Source organism: Dermacentor variabilis, chromosome 9 (genome assembly GCF_050947875.1).
Source record: "Dermacentor variabilis isolate Ectoservices chromosome 9, ASM5094787v1, whole genome shotgun sequence".
In the NCBI taxonomy this organism is placed as follows: domain Eukaryota; kingdom Metazoa; phylum Arthropoda; class Arachnida; order Ixodida; family Ixodidae; genus Dermacentor; species Dermacentor variabilis.
Window position 1 is genome coordinate 65,538,216 of NC_134576.1, and position 19,553 is coordinate 65,557,768.

Genomic DNA, 19,553 nt, shown 5'->3' on the forward strand with positions numbered 1-19,553 from the left:
TCTTAAAATAAGTCTCTCCTTGGCACGAAACAAGCGTTTCGAGGTTTCTATGATGGTATTTCAACAGTCCACGTTGACTTAATAGTAACCTTTAGTGTCCCTTTAAGTGTATATCATCTAAGTAGGGTCTAACTTATTTATGCACTACTAACAATTAGCAATTTCTTACACTATGTCTATATTTCAAATATATGCTGCCAAGAATTTTAGACCCCTTAACAGCCTCTTTCATCATCATCAGCCTGGTTACGCCCACTGCAGGGCAAAGGCTTCTCCCATACTTCTCCAACAACCCCGGTCATGTACTATTCTTAGCACCCTCTGCTGCGTCGCAGGTCTGACCGCCGCCGTGGTCAGTTGCTTCGCAGCTGCTGGGGACTGAGGGCCGGGGTTTGATTGTTGTGTTCATAGGAGGTTGTGGCCAAGTACTGCACCAGGGTGGCCAATCCTGCTCTGGTGAGGGAGTGCGTTACCGGTTCTGGTCACCGGGATCAGGCCACACTCCAGGCCTGTTTGTGCAATTTTATCAACACGCGGATTTTTTTTTTAAATCCGGTGGAAAATTGCCGGCACCGGGATTCGAACCACGGACCTCTTGCACGGGTTCTAGCTCTACGCCACCGCTGCAATACCTCTTTACAACAGCCTCTTTACATACCACAATTGAAAATTTCATATTCATAACACATCAAAACATCATTACATTGCACTTTGTGAAAGCACTGTTCTGGCACTCTTTGGCCACACCCGGTCGTAGCACAAAGACCACAACGAATCCAAATTATAGCATCAACAGCACAAATAAAATTCACAATATGTGCCTCAAAAGCCCATCAGCACTTCATAAAGGGATTTGCCCACGTGACAATTATGCATGTTTCTCCCACGACCAAGCATGATTTGCCATGCAGCTTCATGATGCTCTAAATCAGCAGTGCTTCTGCCCTTGACAATTATACATTCTAATTGTGGCTGCGGTAGAGGGAGACTATGTTTAACCTGTTACTGCCCTAACAGCCTGTTGAAAGATATATATGAACCAGACTTAACGTTAGATCGAAACAAACCAAAATGAATTCCACATTATTTGCTATCCCAGGGTAAATATTACAGGCTTGTTAGAAAAAAAAAAACTGACACGTGCATTTAATGCGAATGAATCTCTTTAAATAGTTGGCATTGCAAAGGCAACTGAAATTTGTTTATCTGAATTGGCAAAGCCACATAAATTTCTTGGAGCGTTCAGCCGCACTGGAAGCTCCCTCGTGTAGAGCATCATTTTCCAAGTTGGAGATGGTAGCTTGCCAACATGGTCTCGTACAACTATGCATCACATCAAAATCTGGCTTTCTCTTGTTTAAATGTCCTGTTGCTATTTGGGAGCTCATAATCAGCACGTTATAGACGCTTCCGTGGAGTGGTTTGCTCCAGAGGAACGAGATGGCGTTAGCGGCGGCATGCCACGCATTGCCTCCAGCGAACGCGTGCAAGCGCACTTGAATGCGAAACCATTACCACTTCTGCCCTACTACTGCGCAATCGGCTGTCAGAAAGGCAACTAGGCGTTTGCTGAGGCACTGTGCTTTATATTCGTGCTGCGAAATATGAAACGGAAGAGAGAAGACCTGTGGAGTAGTTGCAAGAATAGTGACTGGCTTTTAGAAGAATGGAATGAATCTGTGTGGCTAAGTTCACGGACCGCTGCTACACAAGGAGTGCCCGAGTACTGGCCTGTCGCAATACGCGGCTTTCCTGCACAAAAATTCACTCATCTGCAAACGGCTTTAACTCTGTAACGCAAGAGAACCGCTCTTTACACAGTAAGTTCCTCGCACGTTATCTTCACACACACACACACACACACACACACACACACACACACACACACACACACACACACACACACACACACACACACACACACGAACTCCCGCCCACTCCATCTCCCACGTATATAGAAGATTGCAATCAACGTGCTGAAGCATGAGTGATGGAACCAACAGTGCATGAATGTTCGAAATTGAACATTTTGTGACGGTCCAAAGAGTAAGCAAGTGACTATCAAGAATGAGTCTTTCCTACAATTCAGAAGCAAAATGTCTGAATAGCTTGGAATGCATTTCTAGCCCCGCTTCTAGTTCAAGCACTGTATATACGCTGCTCACAACGTTTCTACACAGCGTAATAAGCTCAGAAAGTGCTTACATGTTCTTTAAAGCTGTGGTCAAAGCTTCGGATAGTCCACCCACTCACCGGCTATAATATCAACCAAAACAGAGGTTTTCTGAGCCTCCCTGGGCGTCATGCACATCGATCGCAAACACGGAGGCAGCCGAGGCAACCAACCACGTGATCACGTGATCAAACATGGCTGTGCCCATGCGATCGCTGTGAAAAAGGCCTATAAAACAAATTTCCATGAGAGGGATTGTTTGAAATGAAAACAAGTAGAGCGAATAGCAGTCATTGAAGTGACATACACATTTCCAGGAATCGCTTTTTGAACACAATTTAAGTGTTCCCTTTCATATTATTATTGGCGGCGAGGAGCTACGGAGTCTCCATCTGTCGGAAGCGCCTCCCTTGCGTAGTATGAGGGATAACGCAGCGCGCTCCCCATAGGTTTCGCTTATGGCGCTCAATAAAAACACCACGCAGCAGCCCTCCTGGACATTTATGTAAGTACTCTCAAAATGAGGGAAATTTTTGACTGTCGATATAATAATCTTGGGCAAACTGAAAGCACTGAATCATTTACAGACGCTCTCTCTTTACCGAATACGTACAGTGAACGCCACCACGTGCTGTCACCGCGTTGGAGTTTCCCGAAACGGCTTCTTGCGTCAAAGGTCGGCAATCGCTGAGCGCAAAATATGTGAAATATGTTCTTATAGTGGGTGGTCTGTATAACCAAATGGCGCATAACAGGACGAAGCCTCAATGCGTGCAGCCATCGCACGGGTTCACGGCGACCGACTGCGCATCTGCATGCATGTCCGCGCACAATGTTTTGCTTTCGCTGTGAGCACATTTCCGCACCGTGCCGTGAGCTTTAGGCCGCAGTATATGCACATTTGATAGTACACTAGCAACAATCGTTGCGTGGAAGCTATCAGAACTGTTCAAAAAATAATTTCGTTATAGAGATTTCAACGCCTACGGCGACTGTGATGTGCCGTCGCGACAACTCAATGGTTTTTTTTTTTTTGTCTTATAAATTCTTGGACATTTCAATATTATTTCTCAAGTTGCGTCGCACTGTATGTTTATCGGTCTTCTCAGCGTGCAATTTCCCTCTGCTTCTTTTTTGTAATCCAGTGCATTAATTCACAACACAAACATGGCAATGTGCCACGCCTTTCTTTAATATGCGTCTTACCGCTCTCTTTCCGTTCCAGAGAACTTGCCAGTATCTAGCATCAACAAGTTCATAGACCAAACCGTGCTAACGTTAGCTGGGCAGCGGGAGTGGGCGAGCGTGTCAGTGCGCGTTTTCTGCTACTCACCGAACATCGCGCAGTCCCAGCGCCGTAGCAGAAATCTTCCTCGCGTGTGTGCTTGCTGCATACGCGAGCTGTAGCCGACGGCTGTCTGCCAGTTCTAAATTTCGCCAGCTAAGCTTCACGCAGCTCCTTGCCCTGCGGCTACGTGTGAATAAGGCTGACACCGGGCTCTGTTGCGTACGTCCGGCACTGCGGCACCAAGCAGTAGCCTACCATGCTGCACGCCTCCAAAGGCAGCCACTACCTATTATAGTAGTTTCAGATGTTGTCAAGCAGACACCCAAGGCGGTAAAGACGCACCACTTAATCAGAACCGCGGCGCAGATGTGACTTTAAACTTTCGTTTTCAGCTTGCTTCGGCGCTTCCGAAGCAGCCGACGCGGCCGCTGTGTCCGCGTGATCCCTCATGCCACGTCACGCCGACGGTAGCGCTAGCTTTTCCAGTGGTGGAGCTCGAGGTCAATAGAAAATATAAACTTTTAACAGCTTACACCGCAACATGGCTGATGCTGGCTAGCCAAGCCTGTGTAATGTACCAGGTGAGCTAAGCCAAAAACATGAGTTAAAATAAAAAATATTCACAGTTAATGTTGGTCTACTTTCTTATCTTTAGAACACTTTCAAACAAATGAAAATAGCATCAACCCCTCGAGAAAGTCTTTGGAATTAGCATCATGCACTTACTTTGTGTTTAGCAATGCCAAATTACCAAACAGCCCGGTAAGAAGTACCTATTAAGTTTATTTTTAGACTTTCTGAACCAGAGTAGCTATCGAAAAACTAATGATAGATTTGAAATCAGCATGAAAAACTAATCGCAACTGTAAAGTTTAGCTCAGATTGAACCAAAAATAAAAACATTTTACAACTCACAGCCCCCCTCCCTCAATTAGGAATGCGCAAAATACCCACAAACATCTTGTTTTTTTTTTCTTTAAATGCCATTTTTTAAATGCAATAAAATGATCCTAGAACCTAAAAACATGGTGTCAACACTGTATTTAAGCTTTCGGGAAACTTGGAGAAACTATAAGATAATCATTACAGTTCCTTTTCAAAGGCCAAACTTCACTCAGTCTCTTTAATACGAAACACACATTCAATGAAGTCAATGCATGTAGTCTAGACGTGCAGTCTTTTTGCCGAGGTCAGTACCTTCTGTGAAGAAAAAGCATACAGAAATCATCATGCAAACTTCCTCTGTTTATTGGATTTAAGTAACTTATTCACTTATTTACAAAAAAAAAAAAAAACACTGCCTGTCTTCAAGAAGACAGCCAAGGCAGTAAACACTGAGGCTACTACAATATACTACTAATGAAGGGGCACTGAAACACTTTTTTGGACATGGTATCAAGACGATGCTCATATGTGGACAATGTTCCTGTGAACATGCAAGCTAAATACTATTCTGCTGCATGCAACGAAGAACCTACGATCTCACACATAATGGATCACTTGCTCTCACCTGCAAATTTCAAGGCTCACACTCCTTTTTCGCCTTGTCCAATGTTAGTGACTGCAGTACTGCAGACGTTATGACCCAGAGACGCCAGCAGTTGGGCAGTCGTTTAGGACCATATGTACAAACCCTTCAAGAATTTGGAAACAACAAAGCAAGCAGTTAGCATGTCTTGGCTACCTTTGCTACTTCTGGGCACCCTTGTTGGACAGCAACCTTGACATATTACTATTAGTGTACCGCATAAAGAAAAAAAAAAGGAAATAGCTATAGGGAGCACATAGGCTCTCAGTGGTTCCCCAGCTGAAAAGAATGTATTGGCTGAGGAGAATGGGGAAAGTAAACACTTCACATGTTGTATCATCTACTGCGGCACCTCCTCCTGAATATGCACCTCTTGTAATTCTTACCTCATTACTGACAGGAGTAAACTGATTCTGACTCTCAATGTAAAGTCTGTGTGAAGAATTTCTGTGAGAACACATTCCCTGAAAGACATCACGTTCATTACAAGGTGTTAATTAGGTTCTAACATAGCATATTCCAGGATATTCCAGGGCCCCTTAAACTAAGCTGTCGCTTCCCCAAACTGCATGAAGCAGCTTCTATACTGCAAAAATTGCACTGGCAAAAGCATCACATTTTCCATATCGTCTTGTAGCAGACCTAACATTTGGTCTCAGTATGAGCAACTTGCGCAAGTTTTCCTGAAAGTATGACACACCATATTACCAGTGCTGAATGGACGGGACAAAGAATGTAAAGTACACCCCAGGGCAGGTGCTAAACATCAACTTGTTATGAAAGGATTATGGGCTCATCAAGCTTAAATTTGTGGCAAAGTGGCATGAAAAAAAAAAACTAATACAAAATGTCACTCAGCGTTGTCATTGTCCCAGTCCCATTGTGCGCAAACACAGCTACATGTAGCTATGTAGCTTGGTGGCTGGAGAACCGATCACACGCCATGGCGGGGGAAAGCTCTCTCCCATGCAAGCTGAGATGGAGCGGGCTAGACGACTCGTTATTTGGGATTAAATAAACTGGCTGGTCAGTTAATCTTCATGTCTTGTTCGTCACCCAACTGTGACGTGGAGGTAGTGGTAGGGAGCGCATCATGCAAGCAGAAGGCAGCAAATGCAGGCATTGCAGTGGCTCCATGAGCGCAAGTAGTCACCAATATGAAACTTCGCTATGCCAAGATGGCTTTGCCTATGATGTCCGCAATTCAGGAAGCAGCCCCACTCTGTTCCATATATGTAGCCAATTGGTGGCACCCCCGTAGTGCGAGCTGTGTTCTGTGCAATAAAGAGAAGTGCAGGGCTTATGGGCTAGCACGTCAGGAACACGCCACTTACGAGCATGGTCGCACGCCTCCTTGTTGTCTCCCCATTGCTTCACATTAATTCATAATTGCTCAACCCATTCGTCATCAAGCTGCTGGAAGAAGCTTGATTTCAGTCATCTAAGCACGGCACCAGAGCAACAGCGGTCATCACCACCATCGATAAACTGGTCACAGGCGCGTCAATACGGATTACGAATACAGCCGAAGCAGAAGAAGTGGCCGTGGCCCTCGCACTCGCACAACCAGGAGTGAGGACCGTGGTCACAGACTCCAAGACCGCCTACGCAAGCTACTGCAAGGCGAACATCTCTCCTGCAGCACTAGTGACCCTCACCAAACGCAAATCACTGGGACGAGCCGCTGAGCTTGTGTGGGTCCCGGCTCACTCGCAAGTGGAAGGCAACGCACTCGCCGACCACTATGCCCGAGAACTGTCAATCCAGACCGAGGACGAGCCAGACCTTCCGCATCCCGTGACAAATTACAAAGACATCACCCAAATGTACAGAAGCGGCAGATGTAGGCTTCCCCGTCCGCATCCGCAACTCAGCCGAAGGCAGCAAACGATCGTGCAATGCATGCAAGCGGGGTCGCCTAGCGCATCCTGTGCTCTTGCACAAGATGTTCCCAACAGAGCATGACACTTCATGCCCGTTTTTCAGACGATCAGAAGGCACTCTAGCACACATCCTTGCAGAGTGCACTAAGCTCAAGAACCCCCCACCCTCCCCAGCCCCAACCCCCCCGAGCAATGGGATACCTTGTTGTCCAGCCCCGACCTACTGACCCAGCTCGCGCTGGTGGCTAGGGGCCAGGAACTGCTGGACGCATATGGGACCTGAGAAGGTTCCACCCCGTCTGGTGCCAGCGCGCATTAACCTTTACTAAGGGCTCAATAAAAGTTGAGTCTCTCTCAGTCATCCAAGGCGCAGAAACGGTGGTTTACGAGATGGGAGTGCTACATAGAGTCATCTCCAGACAAAAGAAGCAAGATGGCATGATGCAAGTAAACACAGTCATCTATACTATGTGTCGTGAAACCCAGACGTTATAGCCTTACTGAAACTATCCAACACCAAGAAACCCAACAACAATGCAGTGATGCAACTGCTTTAGCGAAACATTGGTGCCATGGAGAAAAGTTATCTACAAGCATGCGAAGCTCAACACCTGCAAGCAAGAAGCCCACAAGACAGTCTACGCATTCGTCACCTATTTTCATAGACTAGCCAATACCTATGAGTACGAGCTAAAACAAAAATTGACCTGCGCCAGGCTCATTGTTGGTCTCGTAGACATGCAGTTAAGCAAAAAGCTACAACTTAAGGCTGAGCTTACCCTGGAATCTGCCATCACCACTGCTTGTAACAGGGAAACAACTAAACAGCAACAAGAGAAGCTACGGCTTCAGCTACTGTCACCTGCAACTGCAGACACCAAGCGTGGCTTCTCAAAGAGCAAAGGGAAGCCGAAGCAGTATTCTCGAAAGGACCAGCCTGACCAGAAACTGCCTTCGGGCAAACAGTGTACCTCAGCTACGCACCCACCATCACATGCTACGTGTCCAGCCAATGGCAAAACATGCGGCGCATGTAGCAAAAAAAGGACACTTTGCTACTGTATGCTTATCTGTGCAAAAGAAAAGCAAGGCAAGAAGGGCACACACCAAGCTGCATTAGAAGAGGTCTATTTGGTAGGACTAGCAGACTGGCAAGACCCTAGGCCATGCAAAGTTGGTGCGGCCATCAATGGCTTACCCATGAAGTTCAAGATAAATAACAGTGCAGACATGACAGCTATACCAACAAGATTCTAGATGAACAAGTTATGGGCAACCTGATCCAGTGTAAATAAAAAGTTGCAATAAAAAGTTGACCAGGCCGAACCAGCATAGCAACGGCTGGACTGTTTAATACGGCCTTGCAGTCATGCCAAGATTCAGTTTACGTGATCAATGAGCTGCGCAATGCACTTTTGGTTGTCCTGTAATCAGTAATCAAGTCCCTCGATATCTACAGGTCGCCGAGTCAACAGGTAAGGTAAGTGCCATCCTGAGTCACCACTGCAATCTAACAGGCTTGGGCCTCCTCACGAGAGAATACATTACTGCTCTCCGATGCCAGCCTGTGTGCAATTACGCCCCCAAGGAGAGTACCTCTACTCATGTTGCTCCGTGTCAAATGAGAGCTAGAAAATATGGAGAGCCTGGGCATCACCAGAAAGGTTGAAGAGGTCACAGAATGGTGTGCACCTGTGGTAGTTGCAAGAAAGCAAGGAGGCAAGCGGTGAATTTGTATTAACTTCAGAGGATCAAACATGAACATTCTGTGGGAACTGGTTGTAATGCCCACCATTGAAGAATGCCTGGCAAAACTTGCTGCAGCTACACAGTTTAGCAAGCTCTATGCAAAGGCCAGCTATTTGGCAAGCTCCAGAAGTACACCACCTACCTGACACCATTTGGCTAATTTCAGTTCTTCCAATTGCTTTTTGGAATTTTCACAGCGCCTGAACTTCTCCAAAGTTTCCGAAGGGAAATGCAGAGAGTGCTAGAAGGACTTAAGGGCCAAGCTTGTCTGAAAGATGACATGGTCGTGTTTGGGTGCACAATGGATGAACATGACACACGAGTGGACCAAGTACTTCAACACTTGCAAGAAGCTGTAGTCACCATGAATGCAGGTGAAGTGCACACTACACGAGCAATCAGTGAAATCCCTCTGGCCCATTGTATCAACGAATTGTAATGTAGGATGATGTGACAGCAGCCCAAGAGCCGTGCCGTCATTCCTACATTTATTTCGGCAAAAGGGCTAAGCCGACAAGCGGAGCCACAGCTGCGGTGACCAATGCGGCAGGCTTCTAAAACGACACTGCACGTGCCAAGCTTGCACTTTGAGCATGCGCCAGCCAACTTAATTTTTCTCTGCTTTTACAGCTGGCCCCAAGGGGCCGGCTGTGAGCGTCTCTGGCCATAGCGTCCCTGCATTGCCGCGTCGGCAGGCGCTGCGGTATCAGTGCTGACCCCAAGAAGGACAAAGCGGTGTGTCGGCTAGCAGAGCCCACAGAAGCAACGCAAGTGAAATTTCTTCCTGGGCTCTCACAGCTCACAAAACCATTATGTGGCTTGCTTCACAGTAACGGCGAACAGTGCTGGGACAAGCCACAGCGAACTTCGATGCCATCAAGAAGGCATTGACGCTGACACCCATGCCCACTGCTTCAACCCTCGCAGTCATCTCAGTGTGTCCATAGATCCATCATTGTATCGTTTTGAGGTAGCCCTCCTTCAAGAGACAGCAGGACATCGGCTCCCAGTTGCCTGTGCCTCTCTGACACAGAGACACAATACACACAAATAGATGAAGAACCACTGGCGTGGGACTATGAGAATTTTCGCTCCCATCTGCTAGGATTGCACTTCCATGCAATAAAGACACTTTTTCAGAGACTTTATCTACAGTATGAAAAACATGTATTCAGTACTCATGTATTTTTGCAAACTTACTCTTTGATTTATACTACACCAAGTATGTAATTGCTAATTCTTTTTGTATAGTCGATTCTAGATAAACGTAACTGCCTCTTAAACGAAACACCATCCTTGTGGTTAGTTTGTTTTGTATTCATGGAACTGTATTCAGCTTTGGCTCTCATTAAATAGAACTCCTGACAAAAGGAACCAATTTCCCTGGTCCCTTAAGGTTCCGTTTAAAGTGAGTCCACTATATTTCTTTTTCTTAATTTTTCTTAGCGGTGAATATTTTTGAAACGCCCATTGGTTGTCCCAGGAAAGATGCCGTTTGCTACACCTGCTTCCGACTGTAAAAGGCGGCAGGACCCTCCTGAAGGTGTTTCCACTTTTTGTCCAGTCTCCTCTTTTAACATTGAAAAGGGAACAAACATGACTGACTGAATGATGTAGAAGCTGACCACAAGCCACTAGTGCCGCTGCTGCCATCTAGCCACCAAGACAAATTCAGACCATAAGCATCAATTAAGGGGGTGCGCAGGGGCTGCTCTCACTCTCCTGAATTTGGCTACGATGGGGCAAAGCCCCACTCCGGCTTCGTATTGCAAACCATAGGCAGCACCAATTACCAATTCATTTTGTTCTGGAGATGTAGTACAGTAGAACCTCATTGATATGATGCCTTTTCGTATGATTTCCCAGCAACAACGTTTGTGACTGAGAATGCAGAATATGACCCAATACAGTTATACTCCTTTTTTACAGGTTAATACGTTCCCGGAAAACACTATCTTTCAGCAGCAACGTTTCGTATATTGATAGAGTGCAATCGTATGATACGTTTTTCGCCCGCTAGATCCCACGTAAACAATAAAAGGAGCAAGGGCACACACGCAATCGACAGTGGTAGAGGCCCGCAACGGCAGCTTTCCCGCAGTACTTGCCCAGCCATGTCGCACGGAAATGCCACCACGCACTCGGTTTTCTATTCTGGTGCCAGCAAACCTCCTCAAGGGTCATTGCACTTTGCCAATCACAGCTATCGCCTCCAACCCATTGCGATAAGCATTGCATGCTTATCGCAGACATCCCGGCATTACTGCAAGGAGAGCAGGCAGGATCAGCTACTACATAGCCTCTTTCAGAGGTGAGTTGGGCAACAATTAAAGGCCAACTGCAACGAAATCTGAGACAGTATGAAATACCTCCTTTCAGATAGTGTAGACACCAAGCAGTCTTCATGTGAAGTTTACATTTTAAATACAAGAGGATGCCTTATGAAAAGCTTGCCAAAAGTAGATGTTTCTGACACCAAAACAGCAGGAAATTGCACTGCTACCACTTACCGGAAGTAATATGTTACTGAGATTGTGTGGCTCCTCGGCATGACATCCGAGATTAGGCAGTGCTTGCAGCTCTTAGGGGCGCACTAAAACATCTTAGAAGTGGCGTGCTGGCACTTAGGTCACATCCACTAATGACCAGGTGCACGAAACGTCTTACAGGCTGCTAATATTAAACTATGCAATTTGTGGGCCTGAATCTTTGTCAAGATTGCTTCAATAGTATAGATTACTGATCTGTAAGCGATTTAACCAAAGTGAAAGTTCGTAGCAGTTGGCCTTTAACAATAGCCTTCTATTGCTCTGACAATATGTAAATAAACGCACAATTTAGTCATTTTTGAGTGACTTCATTACTATTACTTTCACTTTTCTCACTGAGAAAAGCGCTTCAAGCTTAAAAAAAAATATCCCAAATTAGTTTTCACTAAACAAGGCAGATATGTTTCTGTCATGTTTTTTTCTTTGCTTTCTTTGCCGCTTTTTTGCCACCACTCAGAACCCTACTATACCTAAAATTCCTGTCCAGTAAAAATTAGTTTGGCTACAATGCCCACCATGTGTACCCTACATTTTACGCCGTGTACTTTTAACACTGTTAATATAATCTACCACTAAAGCAACCAACTTTTCCCTGTTTTACACAATACCTATACTATTGCCTGACTGATTTTTCCATTGAAACACTAAGGAGAATCACTACATGAGTCTTTCAAAACACTAATTTGGTTAATTTCACAATAAGAAGTTCATTATCAGAAGAGAAAATGACGGCCAATCTCCTCCTTTTTTTTAAATTTCGTGCCCGAGTTTCAGCACCAGAACATCAGTGTGACATCACATGTTCTCAAAACTTCCCAATATAAGTCTTCGGTTCCATTAGAATACAATGTAGTCCATCTGTACCTAGAAAAAACTAGGACTTTGTCAATATCCACGACATCACGGCAACGCCACACATCTTTCGTTCTTGCCTCTTATCTGGCTTGTCAATCTTCATCCCATGGCGAGAGTGGCTTCCTTGGTATCGTAGAAGAGTAATTCACAACACAGCTGTAGTTATTTTCGTCTTTAGGGTCCCCTTAACAAGTTGCAGCAATGAATGTAGTTGCTGCTTTACACTTTGGCACTCCAGTAAGAGGGATTATAATGGCACACAACATCGCTCAACCTGTCCCATGCCAAAGGGTCTCGACGATGCTGGAAGAGATGTGAAGACGCTTCTCCTCCTCCGACTGCATCACCTTTGTCAGCGTCATAAAGTCACCTGCAAACATGAAAGATGCGGGAATGTTTTGGTGCCATAGCCTGATTAAACAAACAAGTAAGCTCCTGAATGAGAGAGGTTTCAGTTTGCCCGGGGTTACCATGAGCAATTAGACAAATTTCATATTCGCTGTTTTGTACCCTGCAAAAGAGGCAGTTTGGAGCAGGCATTGAAAGCATGTGTTCTTCCCCAAGCACACGCAGCATAGGATTGCAGGTACAGAAATACAGTTCCTAGTGATTGCATCTATACAGCGTTAAGAGGAAGCTTTACCCTGGGTGCTCTTATCTAAATACATTTAAAAGGAGAAATCGTTTTTCTCGCCATCCAGGGCACCAAATTTGACGAGGTTTGTTGTATTTAAAAGAACAACTTAAAATACATTGACTGTTGGTTTTGAATTTCCGATTTAGATTGTCAGTTTTTACTAAAAATTGGCAAAAACCGAAAATTTTCAGAAAACGAAATTATCAAGTTTACAACTTTAACTCAGCAAGGAAGAACGATATCACAATTCTGTGCATTGCATCTGATAGTACCTTTAAAGCGGACAAAACTGACATGTTACAGATGAATCTAAAGAAATTCAGCAATATGGAAATACAACTTTTGCAGAACCCTTGCACACAATCTAACAAATTCATGTAAGATATAAATTGACATAGTGAATTTGTCCACTTTGAATGATCTAATGGATGCCATTTACAGAACCATGATACCTGTTCTTGATGCAAAGCTATTAATTTATAAACTTTGTTCGTCTATCTTTTTCTAACTTCCGAATTTTCGAAAATTATATTCAGAAAATTGAAGCCCTAAATCGAAATTCTGCTTACTGCAGTCACTAGAATTGAACTTTCTCCCTCAAGTGCAACAAATTTCATTAAAATCAGTCCAGGGGTTACCTCAGAAAAACGTTTTTGCATTTTACATGTATTTGAATAGGCCACGTCGGAGCTGGGCCCGAGCTAAAGCTTCTTAATAACCACAGGTCGGCATACTCACTCACGAGTACACTAACTCATAGCCCTTTTACGCCTGATTTGGCAGGTGTGAGATAGAAACGTTAGCAAGCGACAGAGGTTATGAATAGACGTGAGTATGAACAGGAGTTAGTGCCGGTTAACCGTGAGTGCAAAGAAAAGTCAGTGATGGTGATTTTAAGTGTATGTGAGCATCAACACGAGCGACTGTCGGCGAATGTGAGTGCACAAGAGTAGGCATGCGAGTGCGTGCCGGTCAGCGGTGCAGTGGACACGAGTATGTATGAGTGTTAGTGTGAGCCGGTTAGTGTGAAGGAATACGAGTATGAGTGAGTACAAAGCCTACAAGAACACCGGCACGTCATTATGAGCAAGCGTCCACTCATCCTACCGACCTTGAGTACTAGATCTAGCCCTGGGATTGTTATCCAGTACCACTCAGGGCCATGGCGGGCAGATACGCCCACCATGACTCGTGCTTTGTCACTCAACCCGGCGCAATGAGGCATGCACCAAGGTTTGCTGGCGTCATTAGTCGAAGGTAACCATTTTATTCTACTGCGGTTTTACTCTTTTTGCAGATATCACAGCTGCACACTAAGTAGGGAAGTGTTTGGGTGGTGACCTTTCCGTGGTAGTTTCACAGTCGAGATTTCGGGACGTCCGGAGTGCGGTGCGAAAACTTTTCTTGAAGCTAAGGGGTGAAAAATTAATGGAGTTGACACCAGGGTGGGAAACATTTTGGCTTGGGCAACATTTCTAAATATCAGAGTTTGCATTAATGAGGGTTTACTGTATCATGTTTTTTTATGCTTAGGTTTGGATCTTTAACAAACAGTATAGACACTGCAAATTAATCTGATATAGCCAAACTGTAGCCAAGCAGTCATTTTATATTTATGCCATTCAGTCAGTGTCTAGCATAGTATTTCTTCCCACCTGCCTTTCAGTATGTGATTAGATAGTATGTCTTTTTGTACTGGCTCATTTGTAGTTTTTCCATCTTTCCCTAGAGTTAACACAGCGCTCTATGTACATCTGGTGATGTGGTGTTCCTGTATTTATTTACCGTCATGCTGATTATGCACCAGATACGATCACCAGTCAGTTGTTTCTCATTTACAAATTCCTGAGTAGAACAGACGTCCAGATGTGAACAGCATTGCATCTATCGGATGATGCAACTAAGGCTTCTTTCTTTCTTTTTTACCAAGGAGGCTCCACAGCCTTTATCAATGAGAAAATACTCAGCATTCAATCTGGTGTTGAAACGTCATTATTCTCGGAGATTTGCATTCAATTAGGAATTTTTTCTATTTGACCCACCCCACACATTCCCTATTGTTACTAGAAAACCACAAACTACAACACAGAGATGGACTCTAAGCCTGCCTTGCTGCATGTATTTTTACATGATGGACAGATCTTGAAGCTTGCACAAGAAAATGTGTAATTGCTCATTGTAGTCTTTGTATCCAATAAAAATGTTCAAATGTGGGTGAAGCATTGTCCTGTCTGCTTCCTCTGCTCTTTGTTTGAGCGTGTACTGGTGCACTTCAAGATATGTCTATTATGAACATGAACTAACTAGCCCGACTTGCCATCTTGTCACTGTTATATAGCACGTCCATGTCCAACATTTTTACGATGCCACTGCATAAAATGTATCAAATTTGTACTTTTGTACCAACTCGTTTTGCATTTAATATGTCTGTACTTGTGCAACTATCAATTTTCTGGTTCGAAGCAAAGTCGAAGTGAGTAGTAATTGGTGTCAAATAATTTCGAACAGTTCGAATAGTTGTGGAATTCGCACAAAACTTTGAAGTAAGAGCCAGATGTACAAATCTAAGAAAAGTCGGTTCCTTATTTGCAAAAAAAGAAACAGGCTCATTTTTGGAGTCAACTTATTTTCAAAGTGCTTTTATTCAAATATTTTAATGCCAAAATGCAAGCTTGACATTTCTTACAACTCCAGTGGCACACAAAAATTGTTTACAGACTCTTGCTCACTGTTGTGCTTGATTAAAATTGATTAAAGGTTTTGTGGTTTTTGAGGCTGCAAGAACATTTGCAATGCAACCTTGAACCCGGGACCACAACCTTGACTGCAAAAGCTTAACCCATTCCACTCTTCAAGCGCACAAACATGGTAGGCACGTCTACTACTCTTACAGTCCTCAGTCCCTACGTGTACGATATGGAGTCCAATCATTGATGAGCAGCAAGCTTCCCACGACAGTTTGCCGACCCCTGCCATACCTGCCTTGAGTGTTAGGCCTAACCAGTGTTAGGCCTAGTTAGTACGGCCACTACAAATAGTGTGTTTGAATAACTGAGCCAGTGTAGAAACCAGTAGGCGACTGCAAACGAATTCTTCCCCAGACAGTTTGCCGACCCCTGCCATACCTGCCTTGAGTGTTAGGCCTAACCAGTGCCAGATTAGGCCTAACCAGTGCTAGGTCTAGCTAGTATGGCCGCTACAAATAGTATGTTTGAATAACTGAGCCACTGCAGAAACCAGTAGGCGACTGCAAACGAATTCATTACTTGCATGTGCCTTGGCTATGAGCAGTTGAATGAGACATGCTCACCAAAGATGAAGCTGACAATAATACATGTTTTAAAATTTACCAAAATTTTTGCAAGCATAACATGCACCAAAATTTTTTCAACGTCAGCCATAAAATCAGAGCATGGGTTATACGCAAATTTCGACTTGCGGTGTGACTTCATGGCAGCACGAACTTCAACTCGAGGTATAATTTCATTGCAGCATAGACTGTGTGGCTGTAAAACCGCCTTTAGAGCAATGTTTTCTACCATCAGAGTTGCCGACGAGGTGGCAAACAGAACTGCTCACTGAACATACAACGTGGATGATTCGTGCATATGCAAATGGAGACTGTTTTACAAATATTTGGGCATTGCATGCAGTTATTGCTGCGGGTTTACGTGCAAACTTTTTTTTCATATGTTCTAATCAGGGCTACAGCTTATATGCGAAAAAATACGCATATTCGTTTGTTTCGAATGCTCCATAAACTTCACATACTGAAATTTGAGTCAAAATGAATATCAAACAGCATAATATTCAATCGCAATTTGAAAATGTTGCTTATTCACACAAGCCTAACATGTCTGCTATGTTCGTGCACTTCCTACAATGCATTTTAACCTTTATGTAACAAACGCCGATAAAGCAAATTATCAGATATAATGAAGCAGATCTAAAACATCAGAGGGTAATGATGAAAAGCCTGTAACTAATACCAGATACAATGGCGGTACATGTTTTATGCTGGATGTAACTTTGCTAGAATGAGGTTCAACGATAACCCGTATTGAGACTGCCAGTATGCTTGAAATTAATAAAACATACATTAACATATGTAGACTAAGACATGGACTGGCCAAGACCACTGATTCCCAATACACTGACCATTTGGTGGCTGAATGTTACACAAAATAGGCGAAACATTAATCAGTGTTAGTGAGAAGCAAGAACTCTGGTAGGGGGCTTTTACATGACAAGAGAAAAGATCTCTATTCAAGGTAGTTGTCCTAGCAGTGTCAAATTCTAGGGCAAGTGATAAGATATGCTCACCAAACAGCTTGACGACCTCATCATCTGGTACACTCCGAGGGAAACCTGCAGAACACACACATTTTCACTTTACACAACAGATAAGTGACTCGGTAACGGCATCCCTACTTATCTGATAATAAGTATGTCATATTTTGTGACAAAAAAGCGAGAAGCTTAAGTTTGATCGAATTACATGATGCATACCTGTACCTTCCTTTCCCATATGACACACTATTTTATGGTTGCAAATGTGAGCAGCTTCTCTAACTTTCATGGTGTTTGACGTAATAGTTATGCGCAAACCCGCAAGGTGGAGAGAAGTGATTAATAAAGGGAACACGAGGCATCGACCCAATCGTAGCAATTGCTACAAAGGAAACCCATACGGATCGCTCAAAAGCCTCGCAGTTGAGCAAAATTCGTCCTAGTCCAGGACTCTGCTAGCCGCCATCTGCTAGCCGTGTGGTTAGCTCAGATGGTAGAGTGGCTGCCCCTGAGAGGCAGTAGTCCCGGGTTCGAGTCCCAGACTAGGACAGATTTTTTCTTCAGCTGAGGGGCTTTTCCCTTGAGGAATGCATATGAGCTTCCTTTGTAGTAATTGCTACAATTGGGTGGATGTCTCATTTTCCCATTACTAATTTCAGAGTGTTGCCTGCAATGCATGACACAAAGTATAGAAACTAAAGGCCTCCCTGCAAAGTACAAAGCCCTCTCAGTGGTTTCCTGTTACCACTGTCTTATGGCAGCTAACTCTGTTCTGTGCCTACAGACTTTCTAATATCATCAGTCATTTAAACCTCCACCATCTTCCACTGAATTCTTCTTCCCTTGGCCCCCATTTTGTAGGCTGAACAGTCCACCAGCCATCTGTCCAATGCATGAGAAAACCGGCTAAACAACACTTTATCCATTTAAAGGAGTAGTGTAGCGTCATCATCATCGCCATCTATCGTCATCACGTGTCACAACACCGCCACAAATCTTGGTAGCTCAGCTCACGAGTCATGAGTAAAGTAACTATCTAATGATGTGCCTGAACGCCGCAGCTGCCACTCTGCTCACTAATTCACCTTCATCTTCCTGAATAAATGTTGTAACAACAGCATGCCTCGTTGGCCTGAAGCAGTACTGACATGACATTCTCAACTTGTCATGTTTTTTTATGGTGGTTGAATGTCCAGGCCCTCTAAACCCTTGAGAAAAACTGTCAAATGCCAGAGTGCCCTAAATAATTTACTACAATACTCACTTCTACGAACCAATTTTCATTTAGCAATCAGCAGGTTATGACATCGCGTCATGACACAGTGGCTCACTTTGTTCTTGCAATCACTACGACTGACACACACGTGTGCAGTCAGGAGAAAAGGACATTTCTTCGTTTTTACTGCAATATAACAATTGTTAGAACACTCGAGGTGTATTTGCCGTTGGCGTCGGTGCCCTGTGCTGCCGTTGATGATGCATGCGCAGTACATGCGTGGAGGATTAGAAGGCCTCCAGAGACGCAAAGTGCGTTTGTGTCCAAAAGTGACAAAGTCAAGTGGACACGTCACGCTCCGCTCACTCGGCTCTGCCAGGACCAGGGTGTTCTGGCTTCCACTGCTCTTGTGAGCAATGTGCGCATACACATTAACCTTACTTCCGAGCACCACGGTATACGTACCACGCATTGTGATGAACGTTCAGCAAAGTTTATGTAATATTTTCTTTGGATGCTGACCAATGCATACGGTTTGCCTTCAGTCTAATCTCGCGCACCGTCGAGGGGCGACGCTTGCAACACCTCTGGCTTGCTCATCACACCAGGTTCTACTGTAGATATGGTATGCAGGAATGAATATCAGTGCCTCTATATATGGAAAATTTACGAATAAGCAGCAGAAAACAAAAAAGTTTGTACACATGTACGCAAATTGCAGGCAAAGTTCAAGCAAGACTATCTCCAAAGGAAGAAAAAATAAACACAAGTACGAGAACACTGAAAATTAGCACATAAGAATGTACTTGCAAATACCCATAATGAATGAAGAAAGACGTGAGCAAGAATTACAGAAAAGAAACACGGTCGAAACAGATTAAATGGCACATCACAACTTCTCGCCAACTACAGTAAAACCTTGTTAATACATTAAAATTTCATTAAACCATACCAGCTTAAACAGTAGTTTCCTTTTTAAAAGTAGTAAAGTCACATCCCCGACTCAGCAGCCATTGAACATAATGTGTTTTGTATCCGCATAAACCATACCAGCTTATTGCATACGTATCAATTAACACACAGTATTTCCCCTTCTCATCACTCAAACACGGCGGTGCGTCGTCTCCGTCGGGCGGCCCGGCAGAACAAAAAGTTTCAGAGATCAGCACAACGGCCTCGAAGTGCCCTGTGCATTTGCGCGTGAAGCCACATCAACATCATTTCGGCGCCATGCCAGAGAGCGTTGTGGCGCCATGCAAGCGAGAACTTGCGTCATGCCGAAACTCAGATAAAGAAGAAGATAAGGAAGACACAGGTTGCTTAACATGGAAGAAAAATTAGACATCGTTCAAGCTATTGAACATGACACAAAAAGTCGGCGTTGG

General features: G+C 44.2%; 1 protein-coding gene across 1 annotated transcript in view; it reads right to left on the reverse strand.

Moving 5' to 3' along the window:
• Positions 1 to 4,685: 4,685 nt before the first annotated feature.
• Positions 4,686 to 19,553, reverse strand: part of LOC142592766 (thiopurine S-methyltransferase-like) — a 38,641-nt gene continuing 23,773 nt past the window's right edge. The window contains exons 8-9 of the mRNA XM_075704429.1: positions 16,986 to 17,030; positions 4,686 to 12,395 (exon numbers count right to left, since the gene is read on the reverse strand). Coding sequence (XP_075560544.1) covers positions 12,295 to 12,395; positions 16,986 to 17,030 — 146 coding nt within the window. The 3' untranslated portion in view covers positions 4,686 to 12,294. The remainder of the gene's footprint in view (positions 12,396 to 16,985; positions 17,031 to 19,553) is intronic.